The 27,978-nt window shown below is 36.2% G+C and overlaps 1 protein-coding gene and 2 non-coding genes across 3 annotated transcripts; all 3 read left to right on the top strand.

Annotated features, from left to right (window-relative positions):
- Nucleotides 1-10,129: 10,129 nt before the first annotated feature.
- CBG16580 lies at nt 10,130-13,350 on the top strand (the record flags this gene model as incomplete). The annotated part of the gene is made up of 2 exons (XM_045244039.1): nt 10,130-10,391; nt 12,947-13,350. The coding sequence occupies 2 exons, from the start codon at nt 10,130-10,132 to the stop codon at nt 13,348-13,350; spliced, it is 666 nt and encodes a 221-aa protein (XP_045096007.1).
- A 7,829-nt stretch (nt 13,351-21,179) lies between these two features.
- On the top strand, nt 21,180-21,251 carry CBG29103. Its single transcript has one exon. It is a non-coding gene (tRNA).
- A 5,937-nt stretch (nt 21,252-27,188) lies between these two features.
- Nucleotides 27,189-27,260, top strand: CBG29044. The gene has a single exon. It is a non-coding gene (tRNA).
- Nucleotides 27,261-27,978: the final 718 nt, after the last annotated feature.

Here is a 27,978-nt window from a genome sequence, read left to right as displayed (position 1 = left end):
CCCCCCGCCCCGGGCGCGCGAGATCGTCCCTTTTCGCCCCGCAGCCAACCCTATAACCGCTAAAATAGTCTTAAAACGGCATATTTCGACAGTTCATACAAAAATTGATTCCTCTACTCAAGTTTTAGAAAACATTTTTTTCAGTCATTTTCGTCGTTTTTCAGATTTTTGGAACAAATCTTGAATAACTTGGCTCCTGGGTGAGATTTTGAGCTGAAATTGATAGGAATAATTTTTTCAGTAGTCTGAATTATTTACTAACTGTTTTTATGATAATCTGAGCCGTTGTTTGTGATTGAACCTGAACGGAAATTTGAAAAATTGACCTTGAAATTCGGTGATCCTGATTTTTGTGAAATAAAACTTGATTTAACTATTGAAATTCAATTTTCAGTACAAAATAAGAATATTGATAACAATTTAAACCGCTTAGGACATCTTTCAAACATTTTAGACAGCTTTGAAAAATTTTCAGTTGGGTATATTTTTTCAGCTCAAAGCTCGAGCTCAAGTTGAAAATTCCAAAGCTCAATGAAGCCTTGAACACTTGCAACATGGTAATAATCATTTCTAAAATATTCTCTATCAATTTCAGCTCAAAATCTCACCCAGGAGCCATGTTATTCAAATTTTGTTCCAAAAATCTGAAAAATGACGAAAATGACTGAAAATAATGTTTTCTAAAACTTGAGTAGAGGAATCAATTTTTGTATAAACTGTCGAAATATGCTGTTTTAAGACTATTTAAGCGGTTACCAAACAAAAAAAGTTCAATTTTGCTCTCTGAAATACATGAGATTTTTCATTTTCCAGGTGGTCGTATAGATATTGACCGCTTGCAAATGGGTTTTTTGGATGGTACATGTTCAGGGAAAGTGCTGAAATTATAAAACTTTGTTTCCTGGGGTTATTTTTGATTGTGAATCGAATGACGTTTACCGTTTTTTGAAATCTCTACTAGTTTTGTCTGTGCGCTCAAAACTTAGGGGGGGGGGGGGTCGTAAAGATACTGTATAATGGGCCTCTAAACTTTTTTGGGACCTCTAATATTTTTTGGAACCCTTTTTTTTGGGACCTCTAAACTAAAAAAGAGCCAAACGGACAAATAAAATCCTTACAATTTTTTTTGGCTACCGTAGTTTTCGTTCTGGGACCAGAGGCTAACAAGGGAAGTCTTTTCAGACACCGGTTGAGAGTTTGCTCAAACTTTTGTCATTAGTACTTTTCGGCACGCTGATCACAGAAATAAAGTCAGTTTTTCCACCCCGGCCCTGTGAAAAAAGTTATGAGCTCTGAAAGTAATTTCAGTGCTATTTTCTCACTTTTAGAGCGAATTTTTGAAAGGGTTCATAACAGTATTTCGGAGTTTTTGTATGTGAATCGTACTTTTTGATGTTGCTCTACAATCTGACAAAGTTTGCTTAATTTTCAAAAAAATGTTTTTTGAGAAAAATGTCTCCATGTGGTACAGGCCTGTGCGGCAACAAAAATTTTTCGGCGATTCGGCAACTCGGCAATTTGCCGAATTCTTTTCGGCAACGTTCGGCAACTCGGCAATTGCCGAAAAAAAATTTCGGCAAATTCGGCAAATTTCGGAATTTTTCGGCAACGATAGTTTGCGTCTTTTTTTAGTAAAATCGATACGTAACTCGCCTGAAAATGCTCCGATCAGGCTCAAAACTACAGAGAAGGTGTGTCATGCGTTTCCTAACAAAGGAATTACAAAAATTGGCAACTCAAGATCACATTTTTTATGCTAACTGCTTATCTTGAACAATAGATAGTATTCCAATGGTTGAAAATATTTTTTCTGATTGTGAGTTTTGAAAATAGTGTACTCAACTTGTTAGGCAACTCACGACACACGTTCTCTAGTGATTTTAGACAGATTGGATAATTTTTAGATGAGTTGCGACTCATGATATCTATTTTTCTCCTATGCTCACAAGTTTGAAGCCCATTTTAGGACCGATGAAAGTATTTTTGGAGATTATTGGGGCACATTTCCTCTTCAATTCACTTTGAGGGATAATGGTGTTCAAAATTAGGTTTTTCGAACTCATTTTTCTGATTGAAAAAAATTGTTAAAATCTCTACATTCAAAAAACTTTCAGTTGCCGAAATTGCCGAAATTTTTTTGCCGAAATCGGCAACGGCAAATCGGCAACAAAAATTTGGCAATTTCGGCAATTTCGGCAATTTCGGCAATTTCGGCAATCGGCAATTCGTTGCCGCACAGGCCAGATGTGGTACCCCCTTGGTCATTTTTTCAAAATTTCGAAAAATTTTAAAATTTTCCAAAATGAATTCTAAAAGTAAAGAAACGATTAAAAGAGCCTTTTGGCAAAATTTGGTAGCCTACATTTGTTTCGGAATCTCGAATATCTGATTTATTTCAAAACTTCACTAGCAACTTCACTAGAATCAGACAAAAGTTTAAGTTCGCGAACGGATCCGTTTGTTTATCATTCGCAATCGGATCGGATACGGAGTTCGCAAATGGATAGAATACGGGGAAATACGAAATAATGTGCTGTGGTTTTCTGAAAACGGGTCGCGTACGGTCCGTATACGGTTCCTATTTCAACCGCGCGCGAACGCTGAGCGTCCGTAACGGATTGTTCGCGAATCACCTGTGAGATCATAGTTCTTCGAAAATTGAGTGGACGAACTCAAATAGTTCCTAATTGAATAGTTCCCGATTTATATTGTTTTTTCCTGTGATAAAATGAGACAATCTTGGGAATTAGGACTAACAATACGACTAGCGAAAACTTGATAGTGTGACTTCCAGAAATTTTCCAGAACATCTACCAGTTTTTTTTTCAAATTTTATCAAAAATTATGATTTTTTTCAAATAAATGACAATCTCAAAAAAAATCTCAAAAAAAATTGATGCAACTTTTTGAGACTTCCAGAGGGGCCAGAAAAAAAAGAAAGGGGGAAAGACGCGGCGCTCACAAGCGCTTAAAAGCAGGTTAAAATTTCAGACGCAAATTTTCAGCTTCTGGAGGCCGGAGTGGAAAAACTGACTGTATTTCTGTGATCAGCGTGCCCAAAAGTACTAATGACAAAAGTTTGAGCAAATTCTCAACCGGTGTCTGAAAAGACTTCCCTTGTAAGGCCATTTTATTCCACAACTCTCATTTTTCTAGACTTAAAAATATGAGAATGGAAAAGAGCAATTATATTTTTTCACTCAATTATCACGAGAAAGAGAGTTTGTGAAAGTCAAAAGACCTTCTATCGACTTGCAAACTTTTTCACATTATTTTAAAGTTTTCAGGTGGTGGCTCCATGCTTGTAAAAATGAAATAAAAAATTTTTGACAACAGCGAAAAAAAGTGGAAAATTGAAAATTGTGATATTTCAACTTCTTAAGCAAACACAACTTGTCAATCACATAAAATCCTTCAGTTTCTCTTTCTTCTTTTCTCACTGTTCTATTTCCCAACTTGTAACACCAACGAATTCACAAATCTCTTCGGCTTATCTTCTCTATTATTCTCTGGTATTCAATGCTTCCCTTATATTTTCATTAATCTTTTGAATGTTCTTCTAAGTTCTGACTTATTAGTTATCCCGGATAGATCGATATATATTCTGGCCTACTTTCAGCGTTTTTTCCTGATCGTAACAATCAAGCCACCAAACAAGCCAACATGATTCTCTTACAATTTTTTTTCAAGATCTCTCAAATATTCTAATAAGTTTCAGCCACAAAGTGCCTTTCATCAGAAATAGAAAAAAAACCGAGACACCGACTTAAGAAAAGAGTCGAAAAATGGAACGACCTGCAAGTTTGACGGATTTGCCGAAAGGACGCAAATTGCTCCGTTTGTCGAGGCGGAATAAAACGCAGTTGAAGCTAGGTCAGTTGGAAAAGAATGAAAAGAATATGGATTTGAGGAAATAGACAGCCCGTTTCAAAGAAGTAATTTGGATTTAGTTTTTCTGTTGCATTTTGAAATTCTCGTAATGTTTTGAAGCATTGAACATCTGGAACATGTATTTTCTTTCGTAACGCAACTCTACTGTAAAACCTGTAATAGACGGGCTCCCCACACTGTCAAGTTCTAGCCGATGTTTGGGGGCTTATATGCAAGATATCAAAAATATGTTAACTAGTTAAATGTTTGCATTGTTTCGGTGAACATCTTATCAGTTGACACCCTTTTGATATTTCTCACAGGAGCCGAGATTCACTCGAAGTTAAAAACTAGTGGGCCCTTCTAATACAGGTTTTAAGGTATATTACAAACTGAGACTTTGAGGTTAAACCAACAATACGGATGTTTTCTTTCCTGTCTATAGGTAAAGATTCATATGTATTTGAAAATATTTAGGACAGATCTGGATGATTCTGACAAGAATTTGAAATCAACGTCCTTTCTTGCATGGTCAAAATCTTCGAACCATCTAAAATCTAGAACTACAGAAAAGCAAATAAAGAAAAACTTAAGGAATAACGTCATGTAAGACTCAAAAGGAAATTGGAAGGAAATTAAGAGCCGGTGACTGCTAGAGCGTGAGAATACACTTGTACCACGACTGTGAAAAAAAACGGAAAACAAGGAATAGGAAAACGATGAGACCGAAGATAAAAAGTGTGTTGTGACATTTACTCTTTCTTCGAGTTTCTAAACTTATATTACGTGAAAATTGAGTTCTTCCTCTTTTCTTTTTCTCCTTCTTCTTCTTCTTCTTCTTCGTACATCTTCTTTTTCTTCCAGCACAACTCTCGGGAATTCTAATTAGGCCCTCCTTTTTCTTTTTCTTAGAACTCTTTGAGCTTCACCATCAATTTCTCCTCATCTTGTCCTTTTTGCCCCTTAGTGAAGGTTTACTCTGGGTTGGATTTTCGGATATTTGAGATCCTTTCAAGATACACGTCTTGTTTCATATAGTAGCTATAGCATGTTATGATCCTTCTCTTATATGTATGAACTTGTCACTTAGTGTAATAGAGCGTATTAGGCTATTTCTAAATGAATTCTCTATGAATTCTCATACAACTTTTTTCGATCTTTCAATTTCGTCCATTTTTGTCGAAACGCGATCTGGCGTTTGGAAAAATTCAAAAATTTTCTTCTTCCATAAAGAAAAAATTAGCTGCTGTTTTTCAAGTGATACGAAAAAATCGGAGCGTTGGAAGAAAAACGCTTGTGACCATAAGCAGAAATCCCACAACGGCAACTACAGTAACCGAGAAGTAGTTTATTTTCCGGATTTATTTCCTTTATTTCCGCTGAATTTTGTCGATTTTTCTGATTTTTCTGGTATTTTCCCTAAAAAAGCGCAAAATAAAAATTCTGCTAGATGGTAACTTGACTGAAAAAAAGTACCAAAACGAGATAAAAATCCTGAAAATAAGAATACTCTTTGGTTACTGTAGTTGTCGTTGTGGGGCCTTTGGCCACGACCACCGGAATTTCTCTTCCAGAGCTCAGATTTTTTGTACCGACATAACAGAACATAAAAATAACGACATCGAATCGAATGCATTTTTCTTGACTCTGAGTTTCTCACGATGAGTCTTGAGAGCCAATTCGATCAAATTATTGTTCAAGTCTATTTTTTGAATAGACTTTAGAAAAGTATTACATCAGATTCCATAAGATTCTTGCAAAACGATGAAATTTCAAAAAAAAATTTGATTCCAACTTTCTCTTTCACTCAATTGCCAGGAAACACCCTAACTTTTTTCAGACTTCCGAATGTTTTGTGAACAAAGAACCCTTTTTTGTTTGAATCCTTTCTGTTTAAATATATCTTGGGTTCCAAAATTAAATTACCCCAACACACCTACCACTCCAGCCACCAACACTTTCTCACCAACGTCGACGTCTTCTCGATTTCTTGTTTTCTCTGCCCCGTGGAAGCTTCTTCTCTCTTTCTTCCTCTTCTTTCACATCTCTTTAGAATCTTTGCCTTCTGAATTCTAAAGAAATAAAGAAAGAGATAACGTCTACTGAAATGAAAGTTAGGAAAAGCTCGTTTAAGTTTCCAACAATTTCCTTTCTCCTCTCAATCCCACACAATTGAATTTCGATCCTCTAGAACGCTCCTCAAAAAGGACAAGAATGTCATGACCTTTTTTAAAACGATGACATGTTTTTTTCCAGAATTTTGGATATTTGAGCAGTTCAATAGGTTTTCATACTACTTTTTCCAGATATATCGTCGGGAATGCCGTTTCTATCAAGGCCAGCATCAAGTACCAGTCTAGGTGAGTATGAAATTTCTTTTTGAATTAAATGTGATAAACATGAATCCCCAAACCAGAAATATCCAAAAAAAAACCAACTGCTTAAAAATAAATTACTCAAAAAATTCGAAAATTGTACTCATATTGATGTCTGTTATGTCCGGTAATTCTGCGAACGGAAATTTTTAGGAGACCTGTTAGAAAAATAATAATGATAACATCAAAGAATTTGTACCAACACAGATTCGCTCCCATTTGATTTTATTCTAAAATATGCTTCCTGTTTTTGCCTCTCCATGAAAAAACAGGAAAATGCACATTTTTCTGAGTGTTCGTCATGCTAAGAGTGTCTCAAAATGACTAGTCCAGTTAGTCAATTTGCAAATTTTCAATCGTGGATTTTTGAGACAGAACTAGAAAGAAGTTTATCTCCTCTGATTGTTTTTTAACAAAATCTGAAAGACTCCAAAAAGCTATTTGGATGCGTGAATTGTGAGGACGTCAGAAGAGAATCCGGAAAATGTTAAGGCAACAAATGTTGATTTGAGAATAGAGGGAAAAATATACAATTGTTATTCACTCATTCTTCCTATGTTTTTGAATTTGTCGATCATTAATCTTATAAGGTTAAAAGCACCGCATCATCAGAATTCCGCACGCTTCTTGCTGCAATAGTTATCGCAGAATCCAGACAGGCTGGTATCATACCCACCGTAAAACATGTAATAGAAGGGTCATATAACTTTTAAATTCGACGCAATTTATCTCGGTTTCTGTAAAAGACATAGAATAGTTGTCAACTAATAAAATCTTAAAATCAAAAGTTTTTAACTAGTGACTGATGTTTGATATCTTGAATTGATATGATTCAGCTTCAACGCACAAGTTTTACTGTATTTCAAAAACAATTTATCCGATTGTATGAGCAATGTAATCACCAAAAATGTTCCTAATTTTTAAGAATAGTATTCCAAAAAAATTCTAGACTGTAGCTTTAATTGAAATTTATTTGAATGCGGCATTATCTTGGTTGACTTTTAATTTAAGTTACATTTGAAACAATTTTTTCTCTGATTCTTTATTACAAATACAGAAAAAAACAGTTGCATCCGATAAAAAATTATTGAAGCATTTTTCAAGTCACATCTGGAAATGTAACTATGCCTGTTAACGATTCCCCCCATACTAACGAAAAGGAAGACCTTGATAAACTAATTAATAATAAATAAATATAAACTAAGAGATAAACTAAGAGAAAATACTGGTTTAATCTGGATTTGAAAGTTTATGGAACATGTAGTCTTTCATCCATTAAGCCAACTATCTCTGGAAGTCTAAAACCACTATATATTTTTTAACTGATTGCTGTAAAAATAGGCACAAAGTTTACACAAAATGATTTCAGTGTACAACATAGTAATTCAATAAATGAACATTAATCACATTGAACTAGAATCGAACAAAATATAGTAAATCGAAAATTACAAAGACACAAAATACGGAAATAGTCGACGTATGAAGAATTACCGTAACCAATCGGGTTTCATTCCAGGAGATGAGTACTGAGGTATCAGGAACAAAAAAAAGACTGCGTTCGTATGCATTATCACACATTCATTTATTTTACATACGTCATAGAATTTAAGCAAACCGGTTTTTAAGTTTTTTTTTTCACAATCAGATCTTGTCGGCGCGTTCAGAATAAGACTCGAGAGCCGAGTCGATCCATTAAAATTGCTCACCCATGCATGAGAGATTTACCGTAAAACCTGTAATAGAATGGCCACCTAACTTTCCACTGAGCTATTTTAACTCGGTTCCTGTCAAAGTTATAAAAAAAGTTGTCAACTGATAAATTGTTAAAAATAATATAAAAAATGTTTTGTCAGTGGACCTCATTTTAGTATCTTGCATTTGGATTGAGAAAATTGCACTCAAAGTTTACAGTATGAGGCCCTTCTACTAAATGTTTGACGGTAGGTCGACTAGATTTTACTGTGATGATGTATTAGAGTTGACATGTTTTTATGAACTTTAATTTTTTAGACTATTAGATCTGAATACTGTATAAAAGGGCCTTCACACTGTCGAGTATGAGTTCAATCATATCGATTTCTGTGCAAGATATCGAAAATCAGTCAACTGATAAAAGTTTAGTGACATTATGATAAGCAATTTATTAGTGGACAACTCATTCATATATTTTACAGAAACCGAGAAAAAAGGCCTCAAAGTTATAGGGCCCTTCTATTACAGGTTTCACGGCATGTTCTTCCTTCTTCCCATAGTCTCCCCCATTCGATAAAATATTTGAAAAGTGCAGAAAAGGTATTGCGTAAAACGAGCCGTCTCAATTCTCTCATAGGTCCGAAAATAATTCATGAAGATGTACATGACCCGTATTGTTCGATGAAACTTTATTTCCATTTCTTTTCTCAGTAACAATTTACGATTCTAGAAAAAGTTTGAAATAGATTTTAAAATCCTTTAGAAGCCCCTTAAGGCCCTTCGATTATTCCAAAAAAGATGATGATGCAAAAAAATGTTTTATAGGCCATTCGGTTCCGACATGCACATTCATGTTCTACTAAATACGTTTCACTGGTTAAGACACTTTTCTTTTGTTCTTTTTCCTGGTACTCTCTAGCTTTTGGGCATGGTTTCCAAGTCACATGTCGCTTAGATTTTTCGTTTTTAGCTAAATTTAGTTTGGAGAGAGCATGATGTGTCACATTAGGTTGTCAAGTGGTAGTTGAAAAATTGAAAACGAAAACGAAAAAAAAAGGAAAAAACGAAGGATGCGCATATGGAATATTGAAATTGACGAATGCTGATGTGACGTTTAGTGAACAGGCTTTTTGGATTGCTCAGTCGAAAAATGAAGTTTGAATTGGAAATCGGAGTGACAGAAATGGTAATTTTGCAAAACAGGGTACCGTATTTGATATTTCTGGTTGGAATAAGGTTTATAGTTCTTTCTGGGCATTAGCTTCTTTTTTTTCCACTAAATTCTCCAAAACACTAATTCAACAATCTATTTTTGTGTAGGCGCTATTCACCTGCTGATTTTTGAAAGCATCTGAAAATGAAATTCGCGTCATCTGAAACACCTTTTCTGCAGATTGGGAACACCGATCTATTTTGGGTATGAATCCCTTACCATTGTCTATATCACGGTACCCCCCCCCCCCACCCCCGATTCTGAAGCTTCAGATTCCTAGGAATATTATTCCCAAAAAACAATTCAAAAAAATTATAGCTCAGTTATTTGGACTACGTAGTATGTAGCCAAATATATTTTTAATCAAAAACAAGACCTCTACCTTGCCAGAAATCAATCTCAAAGATTTATCCTTTGCTCCCAGAAGTATTGCACCAATTGGGAAACATACGTAGACACACAAGTTCTACCAGTCTTCTCCTCTTCCTTATCCCAGTCCATCTCCAGTACTCTCGTTTTCATTTCATCGGTCCTCCAGTCTTCCTGCTCATCATCATCATCCTCACGCTTCTCCTTCTTCTCCGAATAATTAATCCGTGAGGCGAATACACATACACTTCATTCATAGAGACGCGGCGACAGGGCGCCAGTGCTTCTTCTGCGACTCTCTCACTCTCTCCTGGTGTTGCTCGGAATAGTGGGCGGAGCCACAAGAACAGGGCTTCCACCACGCCCCATCACACAATCTAGAAGGAAGAGAGACTTGTTGGTGTCAAGTGGAGAGATCTCCTCCCTTGCTCTTGCTCTATCCGAAAGATTGCTCATTACTGTTATTCATTTTCTTCGTGTGGACCATAATCCAGGTGATACCGAGTCATCTAGTAGTCACACAGCTGATTCTTTGCCTCACATCTTCTATTTCTGTTTTATTTTATTCTGATGAAGAGAGGAACGCCTTCATCTACGTATTCATGCCAAAATGACCAAATCGACAAAGCTTCGGCATTGTAAACAAAAAAAGAAGAAGCCGGAGAAGGCTGAGAAATCGAAAACGCCGATCGTGATCACTGAGAAACCGTCGTTTGAAGACGTGGCAATCACGTCATCTACCACTGATGGACTTCTCGGATCAACCGACAGCGGAGGCTCGCGGAGCAAATCTCGGAATCGAAAACTTGGTGGACTTTGCTGTTGTACCGCCCAGACCGCCACTCTATCTCCGATTGAGCCAACGGATTATGGTAATTTTTTTTGGAAGAAATATCAAAATATCATTAAATCCTTACGAAGAGATTGTGAGTGTTTGAATATCCGGATTATAGAACTCAGAAATTTTCATTTTCTCGATTCTGAAAATGAAAAGTAAATTTTGGATTAGGATCAGAAGGTAATTATTTTGAATAAAGCGGGAATGAGAATGAGCGAAATTCTTAAATCTAGTTCCGGGAATTTTCTCAGATTTAATTGTTTTCGAAATAGATGTAGGTCAGCACTAAGCTCTTCTGGAAGTTATGCAAAAAAATCTTCATCGTATTTTTCATCCAAAAAACAATTTCTTCTGATTTTTCGTAAACAAAGAAGCAATTTTTGCATCCAGACAACAACCAACTTTTCATCCCGTTGCTTTTCTTTTTTTCGCTCCAAAACGAACAAATTCATCTTCTTCTCAGAAACCTTTCGACGCGAAAATTTATGGCTTAAAGTCAACTCTTCATCTGGAAAAACACCCGATTCTGGTGCTCGAAAAAAGAGACATTCGTAGAAAAATGTGGAAATCCGGTTTTTCTTTTTTGCTGAGCAACTGTTTGTGTTCCTTTTCTGGGGGGGGGGGGCGAACACAACCCGGAAACCAAGTAAAAGGTTCCCACGGATTTTAGAAAATCTGAAAAATTGAGGAACCATGATTGATTCGAAGAAGCAGAGAAGCACAGAAACTAAAGGTTTCACATGAATTTTTAATTCAGAATTTTTGTGTCAAAAAGTCAAAAAGGGAGCACGAAGGCTAACTTTTTTCGGGGCGTGCATATTTTCGTTCGTTTAGAAAATCGGGACCAAACTGGCCGGAATTTTTAAATCTCCCGCCAGATCTGAATGTAAAATTTTCTTCTGGAATAAAAATAATGATAAAGCAATTATTCGAACAATAGATGCGCCTTTATATTAGGGTTGAGAGGGAGAAAAAATTGGGAAAATTCAATTATCCTCGTCTCGGTTTGTCTAGTCCCATTTTCTCTCATTCTCCGTCTCATTTTCTCTATTCAAAATGAAAGAAAAGTGGGCTTGCATCTTGTGTTCGGTGCCGGGGTTTCCCTTTTTTAGTTAAAAAAGTATTTGGGAAAATAGACGGAACGAGACTCTCATCTTCAGAATCAAACAGAAAAAGGTCGTCGGCACATTCTGATTTCATTGTTTTCCTTTCACACTTGCTCTAGCTCTTGTCTAGATGTCATCTGCAGAATATTGTATGGAATCATGGACTCTGAATCAGAATAGAAGAAGAGGTCCTCAAACTACGTGACTAATTAGAAACTTCAGAATTTATTCAATTGGCAAGATGAGATCATGTTGATGCCTGATGTACAGTACCTTGTCGGAATTCTATTCTTTAAAGGATTTTTCAGATTTATTCATGAACTTTGAAAAGTTATTTTCCTTGGTGTACTATAGATCACAAAAACCAACCGCAACTTCTCGATGTGTTGTCAAGAAAGAAAAGGAAGGCTTCTTCACCGAATTCAAATACCATGAATATCCAATGGCTCGCCGCCGTTTTCACATGTGCACAAAAACGAAACAAAACATTTTCTTCTTCTTCTTCTTCTTCTTCCCATCAACCCGACAATCTATCCATTTCTGGGTATCTCCTAGAAAATCCAATGGGTTGATGGTCGTGTGGGTGTTCGGATTCTTCTTCGTGTTGCAAAATATATTGTTTTTCTTCTTCTGAAAGCCTTCCACCATGTCATTCCCGGACCCAATATCAACCTCTTCCAAAACCACGTTCTCAAGATCAGGTTACCACATTTTTTGTAGTCATTAAAGCCTGTGACCAGGGACCACAGAAGAAGGGCAAATTGTGGATGAAGAAGAGACCGGAAAAGGGCCATATTATGTTTTGTGTGTGCTTTATGAGGAGGTCTATCCCCACTCACAAATGAGCCCAGATGAGAAGAAAAAAGAGCAAGAATAGAGGGAGACAACCTATAGACCAACTTATATACAGAAAAAAGCAAAACAATGACGTTTTTTTAGTGGTAAACTTTGAGAGAAAAAGAGGTTTTTGCTAACGAAACTATGGGAAAGCAGCAAATATATGAGAGAAAAATGATGTGACTTTTGGAATATATTTTTGAAAAGTGTTCATGAGGATTAGGGAATGGTGAGGAGTTTCATAATAGGAGTACCGTAAAACCTGTAGGTGTCCGTCAGAAATCGGCAAATTGCTGAAAAAGTAGAAATTTCCAAAAAAATATGTGAATGCAAAATTTTTAATCTAGGTCAATTGTATTGTCAAAATGATAGGAAACTTGACAACGAAGCTCCAGTCTCTTGAAAATTATCAAAATCAACTGAATACACGTTTTGTATATCTTATTAACCGGTACTGTATCTTTGACAGGGACGAGACAAATTTGCTGGAAGTTAAAAATTAGAGCACCCTTCTATTACAGGTTGTACGGAATTCACGCGTTATTGAATGCCGGAATTACCTATCACATTTTGATGATAAGGAAAAACTTTGAAAACTTTCCCGGATTGATCGAAAAAATCAATAAAAATTTTTTTTAATTTTCAGGTGGTATCGCTTCAACCAACAACAACGGCATGATTGGCAGTCTGTGCCGTGACAGTCGAGCACCGTCACGAAACTCCAGAAGCGGGTCATCCAGAAGTCAGCAGGCAAAACATCAACCGATTGATCCAGATGAACCATCGACAAGTGGGACTACAGACCGGAGACCTTCCACTCATTTTATGTTGGATCTACCTGTGGTTTCGACTAGATGTAAGTCTTGTTTGGAAAAAACTTCTGATTTGGTTCTGGGATGGTTTGATGATGTTCTGATGGTTTCTGATATCAAATCTAATCTGGTTTATCAATCCAAAAATAGTCAGAAACGGTGTTATTCATCCTCCAAAATTTTTCATCGATTTCCATATCTTGTATCGTACCTCATCCAACATTTTCCCTTCTCCTAATCCTTATCAATCCTTCTACCTTTGCTCACCGAGCACATCATTCTCAATCATTGCGCGTATATCACAAGGCACTCCACTTCTTCTTCTTCTTCTTCTTCTTCTTCTTCTTCTTCTTCTTCTTCTTCTTCTTCTTCTTCTTCTTCTTCTTCTTCTTCTTCTTCTTCTTCTTCTTCTTCTTCTTCTTCTTCTTCTTCTTCTTCTTCTTCTTCTTTTTCCTCTGATATCCGTCCTAATCTTCTTCTTGATAACACGATGATTTGATGGAGATAAAAAGATCTAACTTTTTTTTTCATCTCTTCCTAAAATTGAAGAGAACGAGGGATTCGAGACTAAATGGATAGTTTCAAAAGGAGGTGCGTGGGAGTGATAGAATTTTTGAGCAGAGAGATTTGCTTCGTCGTTTTTTTGCAAAGAAAACGCATTGTTAAGTGAACCAGAAAGAAAAGAAAGAGTCTCTGTTCGTACTGACTTTTGCAGTTTTTCCCATCATCATAAAAAAGGGATCCTGGTTAGAGGAAATTTCAGCATATCAGACTATGTTATTGACCAAATTTATGGAAAATAAATTTAATGAATCTGGATTTTTCTTCCGGAATTATGAATAGATTTTCAAATGAAGAGACGAAATAAGAGAAAACAGAATTCTAAGAAAAGGTCTACCAAAATCAAAACTTTTGTGGAAAATTTTCTAGTGATGTTCGGAACGGAATTCGGATTTCCGAAAAAAAATCAGAATGATATTCCGATAGGAATATTTTTTTTCTTTTTTCAGAATTGGAGTTTTTTGAACTACGGTATCTCAAAAGGCAAGTGAAAAGTTTTCTTGTGGGTCTCGAGCGGAATCACTTTCAATGTTTTTGTTGCGTTTTTGAAATCAGTTTGTCGAATTTGGGGCTTTTGTGTTGGGAAAGTGGGATTCCGCAATTTGGAATTTCCGGAGTTTTTTTCAATCGGAATACTCCAAATCTTCGAAATTCCAAAATTTTTAAACTCGAAGTTTTCGACATTCCGAAAAGTTCCGAAAAAAGCCACTCCGAATCCCTCTGAATTGTTTTTGATAGCCTGGGTTTAGCTTTTGTAATCAGACTAGTCAAGAATTGAACTTTCGGACCAAGTGAACTCAACAAGGATCTCGTTTCCACCTAATTTACCATTAGAATTTCCTTGTTTTTCATCGGAAGTTCTATCAAGCATGAACTAATTCCCTTTATTATTTCTTCTTCTCACAGATCTTCTTCTTCTTCTTCTCAGTGAGCCGATCCTTTGCCTCCGCATATCCGTTATATTTAACTATGAATTAGTGATTAGAACATGAGAACTTTAGAGCGTGCTCTTTATCCCATCCAAGAGAAGAGAATCCTTTCGTTTTCTTACATAATCCGGTTAGTTAGAATTCTGACGCGGACTCATTAACAAAAACGGATTAAATCCTTCTAGTGAAGCTTAAATCGATTCACTGCAACTCATCAGAAATTTAAAAAACGATTTTCAATAAAACTGAATTTGAAGTTTTAAGGTCAGCCGGATGACTTATTCATTCATTGTTTTTTGAAACTTTGTTGTCTGGTTTTTTGAGAAACTTGAGTCAAATAGGAGGGAACGCACGTGGAATAAATATAAAGAAACCTAAAAAATGGTATATTGTTCTAACAGAATTGTTCATAAGCACCTTCAGAAATATTTCTGGAACCTGTGTATCTCTTCCAAATCTCTTGGGAACAGATGATATTTGAGTGTATTCTCCACTCGGTTCCACTTAAAGTTTCTCCTTCTGCGTCTCGTTTTCCTCAAGTTCATTAGGATGGAATTCAGCGAATTCGTACCCCCTCGACCAAACAATTCGGTCATCTTGGGCTCGTCGTTTTTTAGAAGATGAGGAGTCGTCGACAAGGCTCGGAAGATAATTTGGTGGACTGACTAGAGCAGAATTTCTCGACATCATTCTTTGAAAAGGAAAACGGGAAGAGGGATGCTTTGTTGAGTTTTTACAATGCCTACGGGAGTACTCAAAGGCAGGAAAGGAAATCCGGGAGAAGATTTGATAAAGAGATTAATTGATTTGAAGCGACCCCTCACAACTTTGATTTTTTAAATTTAGGTGAAATAGACAGATTTTGATAAATTTAGAACAAGAATTCATCGATTTTTTTACCGATAAGTTCGAAAACAAAAAAAAAGGAGGGCCCTCTGCAGACACCTTGAAACCATAGAAGGGCCCTTCTAATACAAGTTTTACGGTGTGTCTGTTCATTGTTTTTCCCATACACGCACTAATCGTTCTCGGCAGGTTACTCGAACTTTCTGGCAAAAGTTGAACACCTTCATAAAGTCCTTACAAAATCCTTACAAAATTCCATATATGATGCCCCAGATTTCCTGTAGTTTAAGATTATATGGAAAGGATTTCATCCATTTATGATTTATACATTTCAAGACCCAATCCATTTGTATGTGTAGTTTTTGAAATTAAAATCAAACATATGTCAACTAACAAAACACTTCTGATATTATGATACACAATTTATCAGTTGACAACTTTCTTATATCTTTCACCAGAACCGAGACAAATTGCCTCAAAGTTTAGAGTCAGGGGCCCTTCTATTACAGGTTTTAAAGTAAATTTGCATTTCTCATAGTCAGGAAATGCTCTAATTTCTCGATCTTGACATACTTAAACAATCATGATCACACAAAGTTAATATATTTCTAAAAAGAAAAGAGTTACTCAAAAATAATTTTTTAGAAGCATCAATTTCAGATTTCTCATGGCAGCTAGATTCCATCTTGACTCCACAACCAGTCTAGACATTTCTACAAACTTCAAGTAGTCTGTCCCATCATTTCCAAGCTTTGCACTTGAAATAAAAAGATGAAGCGCCTTCTCGAAAATTGTAATTTTGAATGTAAAAAAGGAAGAAAGAAGAAAGAGAAAGAAGCACTCATACACACAAAAGTATGTAAATTTGATTTTCGACGACAAGAAGGACGGCGTGGGGGCCAAGAGACATAAAAAACGCTTCTTTCGAGCAATTGTATGAGCACAGAAGCATATTTTTAACTTTTCCTCCGTACTTTCTCAGTATATTCATCTTCTGGAATGAGTGCAAATTACAGATGAGAGTGTCAAGGCTCATTAAGTTCGCAATTGTCCTTTTTCGGTCCTTGGGAGTCTTCCCTTTTCCATTTTTTTGGCTGGCTGTTTTTTTTTCTGGCTGCCTCAAAATTTTAAACTTCCTTGTTTCAAATCGCCAAACTCATGTCAATAATAATACGCTAACCAACAAAAAAAGGGAAACAACAGATGGTGGAATGAAAATAAAATATATTTTTCCTTTTTTGGAACATGAGGAAACGAGAAGACATCAGCAAAAAGGATTGTCTTTCCGTTCTTTTTTTGGGGTTCGGCCGGGTATTTTCTACTCCTTACTCTCATACTTTATATTTTCCTCTTCTCCTTTTCTTCTTCTTCTCCATGAGTATTCATACATTATAGGAATTCTATTTTGATTTTTTTTTCATATTACAATTAGTTCAAACTGAATACATAGGATTAGAATCCCTACGATTATCATAGGGTCATCAGTAGGACTTCAAATTTTAAATTAGCAGATTTTTATAGAAGGAGCTTTCTATTGAAATGTTTGTAAATCCAACACCTGCTAATCGATATAATTGAAGTCAACTCTCAGCTTTCTCATCTACCGTAAAACCTGTAATAGAAGGGCTCCAACTTTTATTCTCGGTTCCTGTCAAAGATGTAAGAAAACTGTTAACTAATAAATTGTTTCTCATAATTTTAGAAGTTTTTATCAGTTTTTTACATGTTTTGATTTTTTTTCTGAATTGAGATAATGGAGCTTAAACTTGTCAGTGTGGGGGCCCTTCTACAACAGGTTTTGCGGTATCTGAGTACTTTCATTCGTTTTCTGATGCAGATCCTTGAATCCGTATTTGCTAATAAGAAACCTTATAAACTTCTTTGAAATTTAAACTATGTCATAATCTCATAGAAAACGTTGTAATTTTTAGTTTCCGATCTAAAAGGAAATTGGAATTATTTCTATAACTCTCAGAACTCCATAGGCAAAATTTCTTAAATTTTGGGCAAATTCCAGAAAAATTTGATGTGAATTTTACGGTTTTTGAAGGCTCTAAAGCTTTAATTCTAGGTTTTCAGAAATTTAGTGCTTATTGATAAGGAGATAACAATGAACCTTCTGTTTGAAAATTTTTTGAAACCTTCATATAAAATTCATATCCCATATTAAATACCATAAATTCTGTATTAGAAAGAATCCCTCTAGTAGTAGGTCCCCCTTTGAAAGAATTAAAGAAACGTTCTGATTTAGCGGTATCTTCGAATGAGAGCCACCTTTGTTTGAATTTGTCCTAATAAGGTTGACACATCAAAACAGATAAGTTTTGTTTCAAGCTCAATCCATTCTGAGTAAACAAATCATCAAAAAACCAGGTATCCATAATTGCCAACGCTACCCCATTCACCCATTCTTCTTGCTCCCATCCGATCAGATTTCCTTCCTCTTTCATATCCACACCCGCAGAAAAAACCCAACCAAACAAAAAACATTCATTCTCACCGCAAAATTAATACGCTTTTTTCTCTATTCGTCGTTTAGATTCTGTTTCACTTTTCCATTTTTCAAACCTCTTGAAATTGAAAAACGAAAGAGCAGATGCATTGCGGAGAGAGGTCATCAATTTTATCGCGTTCTCTCCTCGAGCCGATTTTCACCCGAGATTGGGAAATCGGGAATATTCGAGCCTTATGAGTCAGTAAGGAAAATCTATATTGTGCTCTATCAAAGGAGCCTATCTTCTCTAAATCTATAAAACATCCATATCTTTATATGTATCTGAAAATTTGAAAAGTCTTGAAAAAGGTCCACTTCCCCAATATACTTGACTTTCATAGGAAGTCGAAGCGGCTCTACATGAAAAAAAGGTACCAAGGGAATTGAGCTCTTTTCCCTTTTTCTTTTTGATTCTATTTACAAATCTTGAATTTTCTTGCCTTTCGTTTTTAAAATCACATGGTTTTTTCTTATTCTCTTTATTTTTTTTTCCTTCTCATCTTGATCTCTTTGATTTCAGATCAGTAATCTTAAACCATCAGAACTATCATCAAAAAACGAAAAAAGATTGTCTTAAAATGTCGAATTCAATGCTGACGGGTTCATTTTTTATAGTACGAAAGTTGTCGGAAGCATTCTTCAATGCACAACATGGAGACAAAATTGGTGAGTCTACTAATTTTTTGATTTCAGATTTTTAAAAAGTATGGTCTAATAGAAAACGATGTGTAAAAAAACTATTTTAATGAAAATAATCACTGTAGAACTCGATTGTCATTTTTTCTTGAAATCCCTCCTAAGGCTTCCATTCGGTCGGGAAATTTAGCCGACCGACCGACCACCGACCCCGCCGACCGACAGCCGACCGAACTGACCGATCGGTCGGCGCGCCGACCGTTTTCGTGCATTTGCGCGTCAACGTGTTTGCATACGCTGCATTGTATTTTACGACAAACAATTCATTAAAAGCCTCGTTTGTCGTAAAATAAAGTGCTTCGTACGCAAAATTCGTGTTTTTATGCGCAAAGGCACGAAATCGGTCAGCTCGGTCGGCTATCGGTCGGTTGGGTCGGCGATTTTCGACCGAGCGAGATGGAAGCCTTAATCCCTCCCCAGACTCATATTCTATATACCGTAAAACCTGTATTAGAAGGGCCCCCATGATGTAAAATGTTTGAGCTAATTTATCATGGCTCTTCTGCAAGATGTCAAAAATGTGTCAACTGACAAAACACTTCTGATAATATGGTGAAAAATTTATCAGTTGATAACTATTTGATATCTTTCACAGGAACCAAGATAAACTGGCACAAAGTTGAAAGTTAGGGGTGACGTTCTATTAGAGTGTTTCCGGTGTTCTATGTATCCTTCTCTCGCATTCTCTGAACTTTTAAAAAGTTTTCTCCTGACTCATCTTGTCTGAATCCTGTTAATTTTAGTTTTTCACTTAACTCCGCCTTGACAAAAAATAATAATTGAATCTAGTCTCGAAGTCAGAAGGCACCCGATGAAACACGAGTCTAGAGAAGAGCCAATTAGGAAAAGTGAGAGTATCCTCCTGAAGAAGAATCAGAAGAGCCGATGAAGTAGGTCACGCGATGAGACATTCCTCCCGTTGTTTTTCCATTCATCCTTCCACATTCTGGTTTTTTCAGACCACCACCACGGTGCTGTCTGGAACACAATATCCCATCACAGTAGACTCATCATCTCTTCCTCATGACTTTTTTCTTGGTTCCATTATCCCGTTGTTCTGTTTTTTTTCCTCATTTTTTGTTCCTGCAAAATATGAAGGAACGGAAAACAGAGTGAGATGTGAACTTTTTCGAGAGGATCTTACCTCTGGCATAATCTATAATCTTTGAATCTTCCCCCAAAAAAAAGGATGGTTTGATTTGGACAACAAAGTTTGACAGATTTTCGGATTCGTTTTTCATTCATCTGAAAGCATTTCGAGTACTTCTGACTAATATCTTCAGGAATTATCAATTCTCCCTAATCTGAACTTCTTAAAGATTTTCTGGCTCCATTTAGAATCAGAACAGTCTACCGTGAAATCTAGTGAAATCTATAGTAGAAGAACACCCACACTGATATTTGAGCTTAATTATCTCAATTCGTGACAAACGCTTCTGATATTATGATAAACAATTTATCAGTTGACAGCTTTCCTATATCTTGGACAGAAATCGAGAAAATTGGCTCAAAGTTAAAAGTTAAGAGCCCACAGATTTTACGGTATCCTTTATTGAAGCTCAAATTGAACAACTTTTACAAAATTTGGTTTTTTTTTAACTAGCACCTCTCGCAAAAAATGTAATTTCGAATTCTGACTCTCCAAGATTCTGAATCACCCTCAAGCAATTATCTCGTTTTATTTTCTGAAGCAACAAGAAAACTTCTTTCTTTCTAAACGCTTTCACCTACAGTAACCTAAGGTTTTAGTGGGCGGCAATTACCGAAACGAAAAGTTTTATGGAAGAATAGTGGAGCAATAAAATACCCCACTATTCATATTTATTCTTCGTCGTATTTTATTCCTCCATTCGTAGCTATCGTCCCTGTCACTCCAATTTCCTTTCGTTCCAAACTCCAAAAAGAAAGTTGATTGAATATTCAAGATGTTCTTACTATCTCTCTCACCATTTTAATTTCCTCTGTTTGAAACAATTTCTTCTTCCAATTCCTTCATTTCCTTTCTGATTCCTCATGTGTCCAGTTTTGCAAGAGCAAGATGAAGCTGTTTTTTGTAAAACTAGCCTCTTGGGATTTTCTTATCTGGACATTCTTCGTGGGACAAAAGCCTAAAGGCTACTTTTCTTTATACATTTTGAGGAATCCCGGAAGCAAAAAGAACCAATTCGCTTTTTTGAAAATAATTTTCTCTGTTGGTCATATATGAATTATATAACATGTCATGAAAGAATTGAGGTTAATCTCTCAAAAGTGCAATTGAATCCGTACGAGATGATTTTTAAGTACACTTTTCCTATTTTCATGATCATATCCTGATTCTCTTGGGTATCCTAATTTCAACTAGGTTTGAGTAAAGTACGATTCTGATTATGTCAAACTTCAAAACTACTTCAAACTGGGAATACGGATTATTGGCAGACTGGATACCCATACCGCTTCTTCATTTCTATCCATCACTCCCTTATCACAAGCCTCCTTCTCTCTTATCACCCTTCCCCACTAGTAGCATGTGTATGCATTCGAAACATAAGGAAACCATCCGCGTTCGTGGTGTAATGGTCAGCATGGATGCCTTCCAAGCATTCGACGGGGGTTCGATTCCCCCCGAACGCAGAATTCCTTTTTCTTTTTTTGCTCGATCGCTTCTGTTTTTTTTTCAACAAGTTTTTTTCCGGCTGGACGAATTCAGTACTCCTTCCGTCTTCTCAAGTTCTCGTCATCATTTATACTAGAGAAGAAAAAATATATAATCCAATATGCTCAATTTGTTCCTCTCTCCCTCCCTTCAGCTCGTCGTAGATCTGCATGTTTCAGGCGGTAATCTGATTTTCGTTCGCTTCAGATCCGAGAGAGAAAAAACCAAATTCCAACTTTCTACTAGTAGACTTGTTTATTTTTTAAATGTTGATAATGAATCATAACATGTTTTTAAAAAGAGTATTTATTGATCAGAAAACTATGTATTGCATTTTCTTATTTTGTGTTTGCTGCTATCAGATGGAAATTAACATAAATGGAAATAGAGGAATACTGCATTTGCCTCTGTTACACCGGAAGTGATGGTTTAGTGATGGCTTTCCAACATCATCATCAATCTCTCTAACACCACAATTTACCGCATTTCCTTAGAGCACATTTGCATAGATCTGCCTGTACGAATCTCGAATCTTCAGAGTTACTCCTCCCGTCTAAAAGCATTTTTTCGCATTCTTCTTTTTTCAGTAAAAGAAGGAAAAACTTCTGGAACCACCTCTCTCCTTTCGGTTGTCCATCCGGAAATTGCTATTCTGTGCTTCTTCTTCTCCTCTTATGCGCATTTTCCCCCACTTGGCTCTTCCCCAAATACGGCACCCGGTGTTCTCATATTTCGAAAAAAAAAGCGCACAGAAGAGAGACTCTTTTTGGTCCTTCTTCTTCTCCACCCCAGGGCGATTTTACGGGGTGAAAAAGGGCGGGGAGAATAGGGCAAAAGCAAAGTGAGTGTGGGATGTATGTGAATGTATAGCCTGACATTTGACGCGTTTTTTTTCTGGAGGAAGAGTGAATAGGAGGAAAAGGTTTTTTGCTCGATTCGGTGAATCCATTATTGTTTTTGGTACCTCCCTCCGTGCCATTTGGAGTCAGATCTTTTGTTTCGGCCTTTGAAAATCGGTTTAGATTTGATTAGCTAACCTAATTTTTTGAATCAATATATTTTTCAGTAAATATTTGTTAATGAGTTCTGTCTACTCTAAATAGGTCTGATGTATAGCGTAAAACCTGGCATCTTATGCTCTTAATTTTGAGTTAATTTTTCTCTGTTCCTGTCAATGATATAGCAAAGTTGTCAACATAAATTGTTTACCATAACATCACAAACATTTTATCAGTTGACACAATTTGATATCTTGTCTAGAAGCCAAAAAATAAGCTCAAACTTGACAGTGAGAGGTTTCTATTACAGGTTTTACGGTGTGTCATTCACTTAGAAGACGATATACATTTGTAGTACTGTAATGATTCTCTCGGTCTGTGCCTGGATCGGTGGAGTTTCGAAGAACTTCGATTCTGACAATTCACATCAATTCAAAAAAGAAAGTATGATCAGTTTCCGCATCCACTCGTTTCTCATTCCCAACCAAAAAATTCAAAATTTTCCATACTCTCTTCCACCATTTCGGGTTCTATTTTTTTTCTTATTCCCATTCCTCCTACTCGTTTTCCATTTGTATAAAAAACGGGGACATCGTTTCCAATTTTCCATCAATCCATTCTTTGTCGCCTGTTGCGCACCAACAACGATGCTCGGGAGATGAGAAAAAAATTGAAAATTCCATACACATAAATATCACACATTTTTTCTCTATTTGTGTATATGTTTTATGAAATAGTTTTTTGTGGAAACACCCACACAAACATACGTTTCGAAAGATAATCGTTTTTTTGGTACAGTTCTTGCCAGACCTAGATTTCTACAATTTTTGATCTAGAGCTCATCTGAACCTAAATATATATTTTTAGTTCTTTCTGTGTTCTAGTCTAGCAGAAACCCGCGAGAGATGATGTACTCTAATACCAATTGTTCTTGGCCATCTGACCAGTCATCGTTTTTTAAGATTTATTTTCTTTTGCATACATTAATGATGCTTGTTTTTCTTTAGATTTTGAGGCTTAAAAATCATTTAAGGAGAGAGTTGCTCAAATTAAGAATATCCTAAATTAATCTCCAGCAGTTTAGAGTGATTTTTGAGAAATATCGGACCATCATAGAAATTGCCATTTCCTGTTTCTCAGACTTTCCTAATATTTGAAAATTAGAGTTTTGGAGAATTTTTTAAAACTCCAATTTCTAGAAATCGGAAAATCAACATTTTCAACAAAACTGAACGATTTTTCAGATTTTAAAATTTTTTAAATTTTTAAATTTTTAAAAATCGCAAAGTTTTTATAAAAATCAAATTCTAAAATTTGGAAAACTCTCTGAATCCTTGACATTTAATTTTCCATATTTCAAATATCAGAATTTCCGGAACTTTCTAGAATCTAATTTTGTTTAATTTTGCATTTTTTGGAGATTTTCCGAAATTCTCGGTACTCTTTGAGATTTCTCAGAACAAAAATTAGGATTAATGTTACAGCAGTCGCAGATGATATCGAGTTTTTCTTTCTTCGCAAATCTCAGAATGCTCAAAACTTTGAGGATAAGATTACGGTATCTTATTTTATGAAAACATTGGAGACCCGAAGTAGCATTTCTACCGTAATCTACAATAATCTTTTCATGTAACATTTTAAAAATAATTATCTCTTCAGAGAACGTTATTGGGTCATTTTTGGCCCTATTTCATATCAATAATTAATATCCGACCCTGAGAAAACCTGAAAAATATGTCCTTCACATATATATTTTTTTTCTTCTCTATCATCATGCTCTCATTTTCATTTTCTATCTTCTTCTTTTCCTTATTCTCGAAAAAAATCCGTCGTTATTCCCGTTCCTGGTCATAAATTTTTCATCACGCCACCACCTCCCGTTTCGCATTTTTATCGTCTTCCTCTTCTCACTTTTCTATCTCTTCTCATGGTTTTCCTCTTCATTTTCAGTTAAAGAAAAACCATAGCATGAAATGGGATAGATGAGAGGAAAGAAAACAATAAAAATAGGGGAAAAAGGGAAATGGAAGGTGCGATAAAAATACAATGACTAGCGGTAAAAGGGGAGAGTGATTGAGAAATGACCTTTTTCCAGATCAGGGTTTCCATTTGGGGGGGGGGGCGATTCACCCGTCCGCACCCACCCGGGGGGCGATTCACCCGTCCGCACCCACCCGGGGGGCTCACCCCCCCCCCCCCCCCCCGCGAATATTTACGTGAGGAAAATATTATCTTTTTTGTAGTTTTTTGATTTGAGAAACTCAGTTTTTCTTGAAAATTACGTGATTATCCTTAAAAATTTTATTTAAATTCACACGCATTTAATTGCGGGGGGCCGTCATGGAAGAAAGTATGCCTTCTTTCAGTTTAGCCATCACGAATTCATCTGATTTGTCAGGTCTGCTTGTTTTCGGCTAAATGTATCTGTTTCTAAATGACTATTAGAAAGTTGATATAATTTTTTGAACTTTTGAAAATGTGCTGGAAAACTGCAGGGATGTTCGGAATAGCCTTTCCGGAATTTTTCGTAACTTCGCAATTCCCCAATTCAAGTTTTAATATATAAATCCTATTTTCTCATCACAAAATGCAAAAACTTGGTGAAAAATTCACACAACTTTCAAAAACGCAGATAAAAACCTTTTCGAGTGCATCTGTGATATACCGTAGTGCAAAAAATCTAATCCAATAAAAAAAACTTTTGGAAGATTCCAATCGGAATTTCCAAAATTCCGAAATCCATTCCGAACACCCCTGAAAACTTTCTAGTTTAAAAAAGAAAATTGTTACAATACAAGATATACATATATTTAGGGTATTTCAATTGGAATCTCGAAATCAAATCTGATGACTATCTATTCGAAATGAAATTATTTCCTGAAATAACCTTTTAGGACAACTATCAATTCTGTAGTCTTTTCTCATATTTTTTGACATTATGACATCCGATCCATCAGAAATTCGAGATCCAACACCTTCTGATCCTCTTCCAGCTGATGTTTGATAAATGATGTTTCAACAACACAACCCACTCAAAAATCGAGTTTCTTAGAACAGAAACAGCTCATCCTTACTCCTCCAAAGGCCTACTTACTTAGCAAAAGTTTTCTGACTATCTCCGTCTCGTCCCACACCCCACTTGTCCTTTTTCTTGTTTCATTTTTTCCGGAAGAATTATTATAATTGTGGGCATGCTCGTCTTATGTGTATGTCGCCTTCTCTCTCCTCCTCTCTCTTTTTCTAGCTTTAGCATAATTAGTTAGGCCTCTGTCAGGACACGCCCACTTTTCTTCCTTTTCCTTCCCCTTTTTGCCTGTTTTTTCAATGGGAGAGCACAAGTTTCGCTGTATGCTCCAGAAAAGTGTTTCCTTTTCTTTCACTCCTCATTTTCTCATTCTCCTTGTTTTTTTCTCGTTTCTGTTTTCCAACCTTACTTTCTTACCCATCGTTTTTTGTTGTTCTTACTATTCCATTCCTAGACCTCCATTCCATCTCCCATATTCCACATACGAATGATAAAACAAGGCGACTGACATCTGTCTGTCGTCTTCCCGCTGCACACAGGTCGAAAGGATGTATATGAATCGGGAAGACCGTAAGTTTTCATTTCACCTAAAAACTGAAAAAAGAAGAGCTTCATACGCGGAATGGTTGAATTCACTGACAGTCATGGAAATACTGGAAATTAGTAATCCTCAGCCCTTGAGAGGTATCGAACTACTGACCTGTTGAGCGAAAAACGCGAGCGTTCCCCACTCGACCACCAGGGCAACAATTTTCTCCTGCGTTGAAGGCAATGAGATAGGTGTCGCCGCGATAGAAGTAAACAGCCGCGCATGTCTAGACTGACACTTCAGGTTTCTTCTTGTGGTAGCACTCCCAAGTGATACAACTTCTCGGTTTGTTTCCAATTAGAGATTCCTTATTGTGTACATGTAAAGCTGTTCCTTATAACTCTTCTTATCTTTTTGCTCTCGGAGCCTGTCTCGAAGTATCGATCCATTTTTGTTATTTAATAAATTATGGCTCAACTCGTGGACACTGGGATCCGTTGATGCGTGATCTGAAGGACCATAGGCGCCGTTGTTTTCTTGTTCCTCCTCCTCCACAATTTCTTCCTCTTTTAAGAAGTTTTTGGGACCTTCCGACTTCTTATTCTCCGGGTTTCTTCCTTTTTTTTGCAATCCACTTCATTCATTTCTCAACCGAATGTCCCAATAGAAATGGGGGATGTTTTTTGCTCGTCTATCCATATATGTAGAGGTTGAAGAGGAAAACTATAAGGAGAAGAAGTAGTAAGGTGGCGATTCACGAGAAAAAGCAGTGAGAGATAAATCCGACCGACTTCTCGAATCCAGGAAGTTACAGATGGAGAAAAAGAAGAGGGAAATATGTGTGCTTGTTTACGTGTAAGTTTCTTTGATTTTTGACACATTTTTGATGGTAGTTGACTTTTTAAACAGAAAAAAGGTGCAAAGTCTGCAGAACTTTTCCCAAGACTAAATCTGGATGAAGAGAAGGTCAAATATTGCGAAGACCTACTTAGTGAATCTGAATTTCCTATCTACTTCAAAATTGAGGGAACTTTTCTTTTGGGGTTTTAGGCCCAAAACGGACCAAAAAAAAAGTGTATCTCATTAAAATTTGCAGAAAGATAAACATACTCACAACAAAAAAGATAAAGAAGAAACTCAAAAGAATTTTCAAAACTTCTAAAATAACTTGAAACGGAAAATACCGTACTTGCAATTTGAGCTTGATTATCTCAATGTTGGTCGAAAATAAAGGAGATTTGCAAATTGCGAAAGTTTTTTGATATTATCATAAACATTTTATCAGTTGATAGATTTTGGATTTCTCTTACAGGAACCGAGATAGTTAAGCTCAAAGTGTATAGAGGGTGGTGTAATGATCAGTGGTGTAATGGTGTAATGGTCCATATGGATGCCTTCCAAGCATTCGACGGGGGTTCGATTCCCCCGAACGCAGAGTTCCTTTTTCAGTTTTTTAGACTGTTAGTTTTTATTCTACATTCAAAAGTCATATTATTGTTGCTAATTGGACGTCCAGCGATACATTTTGAGATCACAATAACTATTTGACACCCGATCTTGATTTGGAAAAACAGATCAGTATTAAACAAACGCCTAGACACCATGAATGTCCATTTCTTCTGGGTTTAACCGCTCTTGAATAACCTTCGAGTCAATTCAAGTATGTTTTTTCTTCACTTTTTTCCTATTTCAAATGGAATGGACATCTCTCAAAAACACAAGTTTTGAGGCAGAAAAGTATTTTCGACATCTCACTTTTCTTCTTCTCATTCAATTCCTCGCCATTTTTCTGAATTCCTCGAGCCTTCATTCGAATGTAAAATGTCGTCGAAAGTCGGTTTTCAGTTGTTTTTTCCAGTAGATATCACCGGTAAGTGAGGTTTCGAAAGCAAAAGTAAAACGTTTTTTGAAAAAGGCCGCCGCCTGGATGGGGCTCACATGACTTATGCTCATCCTGTGTCACTGCTTCGATTTCCGCCAAAAAAACCAAAGCTCCCGAAAGACTACGTAGCTCTTTTGTCCGTAAAAATCGGAAAAGTTTCTAAACTAAAAATAACTTAATTTTGAAGCTTTGGAAATTATACTTATTTACCGTAAAAGCTGTAGTAGAATGACCCTCTAACTTTTAACTGTGACCCAATTTTTCTCGGTTC

This window comes from Caenorhabditis briggsae (assembly GCF_000004555.2).
Source record: "Caenorhabditis briggsae complete genome, chrIII, whole genome shotgun sequence".
In the NCBI taxonomy this organism is placed as follows: Eukaryota; Metazoa; Nematoda; class Chromadorea; order Rhabditida; family Rhabditidae; genus Caenorhabditis; species Caenorhabditis briggsae.
This window is presented reverse-complemented; position numbering and strand designations above follow the sequence as displayed.